Genomic DNA, 12590 nt, shown 5'->3' on the forward strand with positions numbered 1-12590 from the left:
TTTTAACAGTTTTAGAAACTTCAAAGTGTTTTCTATCCAATGATACCAATTATATGCATATCCTGGCTTCTGGGCTTGAGTAACAGGCAGTTTACTTTGGGCACGTCAGTCAGGTGGAAATTCAGGAAACTAGACCCTATCCCTATTTTTAACTTGGTCTTTTGTTTAGACATGTAGTTAGCTAGCCAGCTAAACAATTAACCATAATCCCAAACCATAGAGTACTAGCAATACAAACCGATTTAACCTATTTTGTTAACTTTAGCTATGACAATGTTAGCTAGCTAACATTAGGCTATAACAAAAGCTATGCAAAATTGCATTGCACCCAGTTCATACACTTAAGTTAATGTTAGCTAGCAAGCCAGCCATCTAACCTCAGCTAACGTTAGCTAACTAACAGCAAGCTTTAACTTGGTCTTTTGTTTAGACGTTTAACGTTAGCTAGCTAAACAATGAACTATAATATGGATACTTGCATACCGGAGTCTTTTTGTTAAGTTTTTTAATACGCGATACATAAAAAAACAAACCTGCGTTAGACAGGATTACCCACCCTACACATACTGACCAGCTCAAATAGACAGTAGTGTCCAGCCCACTCATTCTCAGCCAATCATGTCTAGCGGGAAGGTTGCCTACTTTTTCTGTGGCTTAACCAACTAGGCTCCTAATTTAACCATTTTATTCGTATTCACAGATGGCATAAACATTTGTTATTAAGGCACATGAAAGTTCACATGTTCGAGTATGCATTTCTGCCAAAAAACGCAATTTGATTTAAAAAAAAATTACGTTCTAACGGCTCTCCTGTGAAGTCGTGACTTGCTACATAGTTTCCTGAAACGGGTCACATGTGCCCTATCAGCTACTGTTTGCGCCTGCAGTCTTCCCAGGGGGTTTTCAGGTTTATTTACCTAACCCTGTCTTTGGCTCGGGTCGACTTTTTCCCATTGTCGCACCATGGAGCCTGTTGCCTTCCCTTGAATGTCGTCGTTGTTCAGTATGTGCGGTTCGCATCTAATTCGATTGTAGGAGAGCTCGGGCAACGGTGTCAGGCTCTTTGCATTTGTTGCACAAATCCCATGCTAGTCATTGTACTTAAATTAGCATATTTTGCACGTCATTAACAAATCTGTGACTTTGTTTTAGATAAACAATCTGTTATTTTGTTGTTTTTGTTTATTTTGTAAGTTGGGTGAATTATCTGTTTTAAGGCCTTACCAACAATATCTGCTAAATATGTGTATGCGACTAATAAGATTTGATTTGAACCTCCTTTTTCTTAAATAGCATGGTAATTCTAAATAGGGACAGATACCCTCCATTAGTTCATCAAACTAAATCACAAGGCTTAGGGGAACGGAGCATTGAAGAGGGAATGGTCAATGGAGTGTATATTTCCGCTTCCTTTTACAAATGCGGTCCATTACTGTCTCTTTCTTTGCCTCCCTCCCTCAGGCCGGAGCATTACAGCCCCATGCACTTCCGGCTGTGCCAACAGGTGCTGACGGCGGTGCAAAAGCTGGCCAGGGAATCGGGCGGCGGCATGGCCCGGGAGACCTGGGAGGTGCTGCTGCTCTTCCTGCTGCGCATCAACGACACCCTGCTGGCCCCGCCCACAGTCGGAGGTCAGCCAACTGGAACAGACGCAATTAGAGTACTTTTTGTAGTGTTGTGGGGCAATTCCTCACATCCACTTCGGTCACATTTTAGTCTTCCATTGATATCATACCATGACCAATATGTGGATGTTAGGATTCGCCGCATAATCTTTTTGGCTTTGATAAATTAAGTAACTTTGCTGTTAATATTACTATTTAGAAGCAAATGACGATGTTGTGTGGGAGCATTTTTCCCCATCTAGACATTTTGGATGATGCAAATTCATCCTTACTCCACCCTGTCCCCCATCCCCCAAACTCGCTCAGGTGGGATAGCGGAGAAGCTGGCTGAGAAGCTGATCAGCGTGCTGTTTGAGGTGTGGTTCCTGGCCTGCATGCGCTGCTTCCCCACACCGCCCTACTGGAAGACGGCCAGGGAGATGCTGGCCAACTGGAGGCACCACCCGCCCGTGGTGGAGCAGTGGAGCAAGGTCATCGCCGCCCTCACCTCCAGGTAGCCACACCACAACAAGAACAGGGGTTGCCAACCCTGGGATTGCAGGCTTTTGTTTAAGCTCAGTGCTTAAACATATGATTAGCTTTTTTTTAAACAATGTGCGTGGATTTATTGGACACCTTCAGGTAAGACCAAATTAATTGGATAACAGGCAGTAGGAGTTTTTTTTGTCAACCACTAACCTGTGTTTTCTACAAGCACATGGAGTATCCAGCCAAATAGAAAATCAGCCAGCCAGAACCCCCTCAGGTTGTTAAGACAAGCCTCTGGTACATTCTAATGCCTTGATTCCATACGAAATACACAGTGAAATGATTGAATTGGGTTTACTGGTTTTACCTCCCAGATTGGAAAAATTAGTTGTGACATAGTGTTCACAATTTAAATTACTGAAAATGTATGAGTTTTGGATATGGTCTAGGCCTATACTGTATGATCAGGACTATTTTCTGTATTTTTTAAATTCTTTTTTTAACCTTTAACCTGTTTTCTCTTGATTAGAATTATCTAATTTGGACATTAAGTAGTCAAACCTCTATGCTATGATGCTCCAAATTGAGATCAGGTGCATCCAATTTCCTTTGATCATCCTTGAGATGTAACTAAAACTTGATTGGAATCCACATGTGGCCAATTAAATTGTTTGGACATGATTTAGAAGGAAACACACCTGTCTATATAAGTCTAAGGAACTGTCTGTAGATCTCGGAGACAGATGGCTCGTCACAATTCTATCTGGGTAAGGGTATAAAACAATTTCTAGAGTGTTGTACGTTTCCAAGAGCACAGTGGTCTCCATAATTGGGAAATGGAAATAGTATGAAACTACACAGACTGCCTAGAGCTTTCTGTCCGACCAAACTGAGCAAGAAGGACCTTGGCCAGGTAGGTGACCAAGACCCCAATGACCACTCTAACAGAACCACAGAGTTCATTGGCTGAGATTGGAGAACCTGCCAGAAGGACAACTGTCTCTACAGCACTAACCCAATCTGACCTTTTTGGGAGAGTGGCCAGACCGAAGCAACTCCTGAGAAAAATGCACATGCCAGCATGCCTGGAGTTTGCAAAAAGGCATTTGAAAGACTTAGAGCACAGTGGAAAAGATTCTGCCTAAATGCAAAGTGCTGTCTGGAGAAAACCAGGAACAATTCATCACCCGTCTAATGCCTTTCCTACCATAAAGCATGGTGGTGGCACATCATGCTATGGGGAAGATTTTCAGCGACAGGGACTGAGAGACTGGTAAGGATAGAGGGAACAATGAATGGAGCCAAATACAGGAAAATCCTTGATGAGAACCTTCAGAGTGCAAATGACCTCAGACTGGGGCGAAGATTTACGTTCCAACAGGACAATAACCCCAAGCATACAGCCAAAGCAACGCTGAAATGGCTTCAGAACAAGAATGTGAAACTCCTTGAGTGGCCCAGCCAAAGCCCAGACTTGAATCCCATTTGAAAATCTGTGGAAAGACTTGAAGATTGCTGTTCACTGCCATTCCCCATCTAACTTAACAGAGCTTGCGAAAATCTGTAAGGAAGAATGGGAGAAAATCCCCAAATCCAGATGTGCAAAGCTGATACAGACACACGACTCGAAGCTGTAATCGCCGCCAAAGGTGCTTCTACAAAGTATTGACTTGAAAAAGAAACATCTCATTTATTTAAGACATTTGTAAACATTTCTAAAATCATGTTTCACTTTGTCATGGGGTATTATGTGTAGAAAAACCATCATTTTAATCCATTTTGAATTCAGGCTTGTAACACAACAAAATGTGGAATAAGTCAAGGGCTGTGAATAGTTTCTGAAGGCACTGTACATGTAGGAATATTTATAAACACGTTACTAATGGTTAAAGTATTTGATAATGGATTATTAGCTGATTTATAAGCACAAATTCATATCAAACATTAATTATGTAAATGTATTCATAAGATTCATTAAATGTTCTGTTTTGGCACAGACTGTTGCGGTTCACCTACGGTCCATCCTTCCCTCCGTTCAAAGTCCCAGAGGAGGACGCCAACATGATCCCTACTGAGATGGACAACGACTGTGTGGCTCAGACCTGGTTCCGCTTTCTTCACATGCTGAGGTGAGTCCCACGGAGCTAGCTATCTGTATATGTGTGGCACAGCATGGGAGGTATTGCTGTTCAAATCTATACTGTATTCTGTGTAATTGCTCCCCGATGAAATAGTATAACTTTCTTCAATCATCATTTAAGAAACGTATCCTGGAAGTAGCTTATTGGGTCTTTTTGATGAAGAACATACAAAAATATACATAAAATCAAAAAATGGGGTCTGAAAATGATTCTAGACTCTTAATGGACCTCCAAAATTGTAACCTAAAGATCTTAGGCTACATCAATTTAACTGTTACTCTCTAGCAGTTGTTTTTGTCTAGGTTGTGGAGAGAAATAACATATTACTTTACCTACAGACTTTGGGAAATCCAGACCAGAACCAACGTTTTTGCACCCCTATGCTAACAGTTCCCTCTACCTCTCTTCCTCTTGCAGTAACCCGGTGGACCTTAGCAACCCGCTGACGGTCAGCTCTACGCCAAAGTTCCAGGAGCAGCTGCTGGGGGTGAGCGGCGTGCCCCAGGAGGTGATCCAGCAGCATCCCTGTCTCAATCAGCTGCCCCAGATCTTCTTCAGGGCCATGCGGGGGGTCAGCTGCCTGGTGGATGCCTTCCTGGGTAAGACTACCTCACTTTATCATTTTTCTTTCTCCATTGCATATACTGTTACGTTTCACTTTGGCACTGTCCAGAGACAACCCCTAGCCCTTTCCCCTAGGCACTTCATGTAGATCTGGGCCCGTATTCATGAAACAGTTCAGAGTAGGCATCTGGGTAGGAGTGCTGATCTAGGATCAGTTTTGCCTCATAGATCATAATGAATAAGATTACATGGACAGGGGGACCTGATCGTAGCTCAGCACTCCTACTATGAGACGCTTTCTGAATACGGGCCGTGAAAAAATTGGATAGGTATGGTAGTAGTTCCTTCTCCCATAATAGGCTGGAGATTTTGCCCTGTTGCTTGAACCTATCCAATACTTTCATATCCTCATGTTTTGCTGGATCACATCTGAAATAAGAGGCCACGTATATGTTTCCTTCTGGCTAGGTGTCGGACTCGCAAAGAGAGAGATTAGAGAGAAACTGCCTTATGGGACTTAATAAACTTCGGCATTCAATTCAGGAGTAAAATGGTTTAGATTTTGTGGACATTGATAATGTGAAGAAAAGAAAAAAACATCAAGCAGACCTCCCTGTGTTTTTGCCCTATACTTCATCTAAGCACTGTCACAGTGAAGGCTATATACCTCCCTAAATCTCTTGACATCCCCATGTTTAATGGAACGGCAGCGCAAGTCTACTTTGATTTTTCTTTTGGTTAATGTATCAGTTTTCATTTTGAAAATCAGAAACTAGTATTAGCTATGTGGCCAATTATGTTCTACAGTGCCCAAACACACAGAATGTCTCTAATAAATACCTAACATGGCTTGAGTTGTTGAACAGTCATTTAGCCCAATAACTAACCCGCCATTTTGTGTTTCTGCTTCAGCTTTTGTTATTTTTCTTCTTTCCCAGAAACACCACTAGTGTTGTCTCCTAGGACCAATATACGTGACAACCTTCACCCTTTAGGTACACTATTTAACCAGATCTAACCCAATGAAATCCAATCACTAACATTATGTACATAACAAACAAGATTCCCTATAGTGTGGTGCCACACTTCTACAGTCACAAAAACAACCTATTCATACACATCTAGGAAAAACACATTATTCACTGTGTCAGAAAGACAAGCTGCGAAGCTGTTTTGATTCTTAATTTTGATCGATGGCCGTGTCAGCTGCCAGAAGAATTGGTCAATTTTGTCATGGCTGGTTGGTTAGTTGGACTGTGTTGTGATTTTCCAGGCTGTGCTTTGACAGCTTTCTTTCCTTCAGGTTTCGCTGTGTCTAAGAACAACTTTAGAGAAAGGCTTCCCTCCATGCCCTCCTATGGTAATCCGTAGTAGTGTGCTCCCAACCAATCATAAAGGGAGCTGAAGCATTTTGTTGGATTTCCTGGGGCTCGCAAAAATCTGACTGTGTGGTGAAGCTAGCTGGTGCATGCACTTAGTGGCTGTGTCCAAATCAATTGAATCCATAATCACTATCAGGACAGCAGTGACAAACGGTCTCAATCCTGAAAACCTCTCTTCTCTACCCCTGTATTTCTTGTTATTTTTATATACAGTGCCTTCAGAAAGTATTCACACCACTCAACTTTTTCCGCATTTGTTGTGTTAAAAAGTTGGATTAAAATTGATTTAATTGTAATTTTTAGTCAACGATCTACACAATATGAATGTCGAAGTGGAAAAAAACGTCTAAAATGTATGAAAAAAACTATCTTGATTAGATAAGTATTCAACCCCCAATACATGTTAGAATCATCTTTTGGCAGCGATTACAGTTGTGAATCTTTCTGGCTAAATCTCTAAACACTTTCCACACCTGGATTGTGCAACATTTGCCCATCTATTCTTCAAGCTCTGTCAAATTGGTTGTTGATCATTGCCATACAACCATTTATGTCTTGCATAGATTTTCAAGCAGATTTAAGTCAAAACTAACTTGGCCACTCAAGAACATTCACTGTCTTGTAAGCAACTCGTGTGTAGATTTGGCCTTGTTTTAGGCTATTGTCCTACTGAAAGGTGAAGTCATTTCCCAGTGTCTGGTGGAAAGCAGACTGAACCTGGTTTGCCTCTAGGACTTTGCCTATGCTTAGTGCCATTCAGTTTCTTTTTTATCCTGAAACTCCACAGTCCTTAACGAGAACAAGCATACCCATAACATGATGCAGCCACCACCATGCTTGAAAATATGGAGTGGTACTCGGTAATGTGTTGTCAGTGTGGACAGTAAGGGAACAGTAAGTACAGTTGAAGTCGAAGTTTACATACACCTTAGTCAAATACATTTAAACTCAGTTTTTCACAATTCTTGACATTTAATCCTAATAAAAATTCCCTGTCTTAGGTCAGTTAGGATCACCACTTTATTTTAAGAATGTGAAATGTCAGAATAATAGTAGAGAATTATTTATTTCAGCTTTTATTTCTTTCATCACATTCCCAGTGGGTCATACGTTTACATACACTCAATTAGTATTTGGTAGCATTGCCTTTAAATTGTTTAACTTGGGTCAAACGTTTCAGGTAGCCTTCCACAAGCTTCCACAATAAGTTGGGTGAATTTTGGCCCATTCCTCCTGACAGAGCTGGTGTAACTGAGCCAGGTTTGTAGACCTCCTTGCTTGCACACACTTTTTCAGTTCTGCCCACAAATTTTCTATAGGATTGAGGTCAGGGCTTTGTGATTGGCGCTCCAATACCTTGACTTTGTTGTCCTTAAGTCATTTTGACACAACTTTGGAAGTATGCTTGGGGTCATTGTCCATTTGGAAGACCCATTTGCGACCAAGCTTTAACTTCCTGACTGATGCCTTGAGATGTTGCTTTCAATATATCCACATAATTTCCCTGCCTCATGATGCCATCTATTTTGTGAAGTGCACCAGTCCCTCCTGCAGCAAAGCACCCCTACAACATGATGCTGCTACCCGCGTGCTTCACGGTTGGGATGGTGTTCTTCAGCTTGCAAGCCTCCCCCTTTTTCCTCCAAACATAACGATGGTCATTATGGCCAAACAGTTCTATTTTTGTTTCATCAGACCAGAGGAAATTTCTCCAAAAAGTACAATCTTTGTCCCCATGTGCAGTTGCAAACCGTAGTCTTACTTTTTTATGGCGGTTTTGGAGCAGTGGCTTCTTCCATGCTGAGCGGCCGTTCAGTTTATGTCGATGTTGGACTCGTTTTACTGTGGATATAGCTACTTTTGCCTCCAGCATCTTCACACAGTTCTTTGCTGTTCTGGGATTGATTTGCAATTTTCGCACCAAAAGTACGTTCATCTCTAGGAGACAGAACTCGTCTCCTTCCTGAGCGGTATGGCGGCTGCGTGGTCCCATGGTGTTTATACTTGCGTACTATTGTTTGTACAGATGAACGTGGTGCCTTCAGGCATTTGGAAATTGCTCCCAAGGATGAACCAGACTTGTGGAGGTCTACAATTTTTTTTCTGAGGTATTGGCTGATTTCTTTTGATTTTCCCATGATGTCAAGCAAAGAGGCACTGAGTTTGAAGGTAGGCCTTGAAATACATCTACGGGTACACCTCCAATTGAATGAAATTATGTCAATTAGCCTATCGGAAGCTTCTAAAGCCGTGATATAATTTTCTGGAATTTTCCAAGCTGTTTTAAGGCACAGTCAACTTAGTGTATGTAGACTTCTGACCCACTGGAATTGTGATACAGTGAAATAATTTGTCTGTAAACAATTGTTGGAAAAATTACGTGTCATGCACAAAGTAGATGTCCTAACCGACTTGCCAAAACTATAGTTCGTTAACAAGAAATTTGTGGAGTGGTTGAAAAATAAGTTTTAATGACTCCAACCTAAGTGTATGTAAACTTCTGACTTCAACTGTATATGCCTGTAATGTTTGATAGGCTATGCCAAGCTACTGAATAAGTGAACTGTTGTCAATCAAAATTGGTCGTAAAGGCAATGAAGCGAAAATGTGAATCTTTTTTTCTGTAGATTTTTATTTTTAACCTTACTTTATCTGTGGTGAGTATCTTGCAACAAAGAAGACATCCATCCATATGAGATGGCTTGTGCATTTTAAGCAGATTTTTTTCTGTTTGTGGAGGAAAGCAGAAACACAAAAATTACACGCTGCCGATGTTGACTTTACTAACATCGGGAAATTGGCCATGATTGGTTGTTGCTGTTTTCACTTCAAACACTTGAATGTCCTCTGTGCCTCGTTCCTTCTCTCTCTCCCTCAGGTGTCTCCCGTCCCCGGTCGGACAGTGCCCCGCCCACCCCTGTCAACAGACTGAGCATGCCGCCGCCCACCACCAACACCACGCCCCCTCACAGCCGTCGCCACAAACCCACAGGGGTAACAAAGACGGCCAGTAAAACCTCAACGGTAGGTTCCTACCACAGAGTTTGTTGTACTTCTTTTGAGCTGCTGTTTATTAGTCTTTCCTAATTTGGCCCATTTGTATCAGATTTAAAATGGAGAACTGAAGTAAAATGGGGAAAAGACTTCATACCTTTGCCAAATAATGTTTTTTCCAATCTTAAAAAAAAAAGAGTAAATGTTAATGAATATTCCTATTTTTACTGTGCCTGTTTGATAGTTAATTTAATAAATTCCTGGTTATCTACCACCCCCCTCCCCTACCCACCCAGGCAAGCATAACACACCAACCCAAAGTGTCCCACCAGCCGTCCTCCACCTCCCCCCTGTCCAGCCCCAACCAGACCAGCTCGGAGCCCCGGCCGCTGCCTGCCCCCACCAGGCCCAAGGTCAACAGTGTCCTCAACCTTTTTGGCCAGTGGCTTTTTGACGCCGCGCTGGTGCACTGCAAGCTCCACGCAGGCCTGAGCCGGGACAACAGCATGACTGGTAAGGCAAGGGTCAGAGGTTAAGGGTCAACAATTGGTCAAAAACTGGTTTGACTAGAATTGTGTTGTACTGTACTCAATAGTCTAAAGAGTCTTCCTCTCCTTTATTGTAGCCTCTTCTTTAGCTTTGAAAAATGTGTTCAGCAGGGCATGTTGTGGAACATTCATATACAGTGCCTTCAGAAAGTACTCGGACCCCTTGACTTTTCCCACATTTTGTTACATTACATCCTTATTCTAAAATGTATTAAAAATAAAAAATCCTCAACAATCTGCACACGATACCCCATTATGACAAAGCAAAAACAAGTTTTTAAATGTTTGCAAATGTATTAAAAATAACAAACACATACCTTATTTACATAAGTATTCAGACCCTTTGCTATGAGACTTAAAATTTAGCTCAGGTGCATCCTGTTTCCATTGATCATCCTTGAGATGTTTCTACAACTTGATTGAAGTCAACCTGTGGTAAATTAAATTGGTTGGACATGATTTGGAGAGGCACACACCTGTCTATATAAGGTCCCACAGTTGACAGTGCATGTCAGAGATAAAACAAGCCATGAGATTGAGGGAATTGTCCGTAGAGCTCCGAGACAGGATTGTGTCACGGCACAGATCTGGGGAAGGGTACCAAAAACTTTCTGCAGCATTGACGGTCCCCAAGAACAGGGAGATGACCAACAACCATGACAGCCCGCTTGGAGTTTGCCGAAAGGCATGTAAAGACTCAGACCATGAGAAACAACATTCTCTGGTCTGATGAAACCAAGATTGAACTCTTTGGCCTGAATGCCATGCGTCACGTCTGGAGGAAATCTGGCACCATCCCTACGGTGAAGCGTGGTGGCAGCATTCATGCTGTGTGGATGTTTTTTCAGAGGCAGGGACTGGGAGACTAGTCAGGATCGAGGCAAAGAACAGAGAGATTCTTGATGAAAACCGGCTACACAGTGCTCAGGACCTCAGACTGGGGCGAGCGACCCTAAGCACACAGCCAAGACAACGCAGGAGTGGCTTTGGGACAAGTGTCTGAATGTCCTTGAGTGGCCCAGCCAGAGCCCGGACTTGAACCCAATCGAACATCTCTGGAGAGACCTGAAAATAGCTGTGCAGCAATGCTCCCCATCCAACCTTACAGAGCTTGAGAGGATCTGCAGAGAAGAATGGGAGAAACTCCCCAAATACAGATGTGCCAAGCTTGTAGCGTTGTACCCAAGAAGACTCGAGGCTGTAATTGCTCCCAAAGGTGCTTCAACCAAGTACTGAGTAAAGGGTCTAAATACTTAGGTAAATAAAATATTTCAGTATTTTTTATTTTGAATACATTTATTTATTCTAAAAACCTGTTTTTGCTTTGTCGTTATGGGGTATTGTGTGTAGGTTGAGGGGGGGGACAATTTAATCATTTTTAGAATAAGGCCCCCCACCCCCCCTCAGACAATCCCGCAGGTGAAGATGCCGGAAATGGAGGTCCTGGGCTGGCGTGGTTGCACGTGGTCTGCAGTTGTGAGACCTGTTGGACGTACTGCCAAATTCTCTAGAACGACATTGGAGGCAGTTTATGGTCGAAAAATGAACATTCAATTCTCTGGTAACAGCTCTGGTGGACGTTCTTGCAGTCAGTATGCAAATTGTAACATTTTAGAGAAATAAGCTTTTTGTGCGTATGGAACATTTCTGGGATTTTTTTTAATTTCAGCTCATGAAACATGGGACCAACACTTTACATGTTGCGTTTATATTTTTGTTCAGCATAGAACTGTATTATATAGAACAACAATGTCAGCTCTATTTCAATTTTGAAATGAATGTTCCACATTTGCCTGCTGAATGTGGCCCATTTGGTAAGGGTAAGGATGCTCATCTGCCATTTTGGCTCTTTCACACCAGTGGATATGAAGCAAATGAGACAATATTAATCCACCTTAAGCTATTGAGATGCACCTATAGTGTTATTTTTGTTCAAGTTAATTTCCTTATACATTTTAGTATTCAGCCTCTTTCTTTACATCATTGAACAGGTTTCTTTTTTCGTCTTGGTGGTTTTATTGGGATCGGACTGTGAAGAGTAGACTGGAAAGGTTGCAGAGAGATCAAGTCAATGGTATACAGATGTCAGATCTTAATTTGATCAGTACTATCGCAGCAGCAAAACAATCCTGCAACCACTTTGTCGGTGGTTAGGCTATTAACTAGCCAAAATTAGGCTACATGAAAAAGGAAATACTGTTAATATAACCATGTTGTTGTGTGTTTTCAGTAAATGTATGTAAATCATGAAGCTCATCTGCATTTCCTGCAGTACAGGAAAATTCTCAGCAACAAGAGTGATCAAATTAAGATCCTACATCTGTATACATGTGTGGCTGGGTCTGCGGCACTAACTGCTGGACCACACAAGCCACACTATTGAGCCAGTTTCATTTATCATGGGAAATTAGGAAATGGTGGTCTTAAATTGGATAAAGTAGCAGGCAAAAAGGTGTGTGACGGTAATGGTGTTGATTTATCCTGGATTGTAGGCCGAGCTGTCTTCCACTCGCGCCTCTACAAATAAAACCCTGAGCTGGTCTTACTTTTAGTAATGGACAGTTCATAGTGTCAAGTTACCAAAGGGAATTTCAGTTGGGAATTCAGTCAATCTTAATGTGTTTTCCGCCACCTATTGCAGATTATGCTAATATTAGTATTCATCTTCAATTGTGAGAAATGGGTAGGATGGCTGCCAGTATCATTGTTTCTATCCTCCATTTTGATGGACTGTGGTTTTTCAGTTGATCTAGGCCAGGGGTCGGCAACCCGCGGCTCTTAAGCCACATGCAGCTCTTCAACCCTTCTCTTGCGGCTCCCTGGTTATTTATAGATTACAGTGCATTTATAAAGTATTCAGACCCCTTA

At 42.0% G+C, this 12590-nt stretch overlaps 1 protein-coding gene across 1 annotated transcript in view; it reads left to right on the forward strand.

The window, feature by feature from the left end:
• LOC120064336 (ral GTPase-activating protein subunit beta-like) overlaps positions 1 to 12590 on the forward strand; it is an 80802-nt gene that overhangs the window by 23076 nt on the left and 45136 nt on the right. The window contains exons 4-9 of the mRNA XM_039014851.1: positions 1462 to 1631; positions 1932 to 2118; positions 4091 to 4222; positions 4652 to 4833; positions 9059 to 9204; positions 9471 to 9687. Coding sequence (XP_038870779.1) covers positions 1462 to 1631; positions 1932 to 2118; positions 4091 to 4222; positions 4652 to 4833; positions 9059 to 9204; positions 9471 to 9687 — 1034 coding nt within the window. The remainder of the gene's footprint in view (positions 1 to 1461; positions 1632 to 1931; positions 2119 to 4090; positions 4223 to 4651; positions 4834 to 9058; positions 9205 to 9470; positions 9688 to 12590) is intronic.

This window comes from Salvelinus namaycush, chromosome 2, assembly GCF_016432855.1.
Source record: "Salvelinus namaycush isolate Seneca chromosome 2, SaNama_1.0, whole genome shotgun sequence".
NCBI lineage: Eukaryota > Metazoa > Chordata > Actinopteri > Salmoniformes > Salmonidae > Salvelinus > Salvelinus namaycush.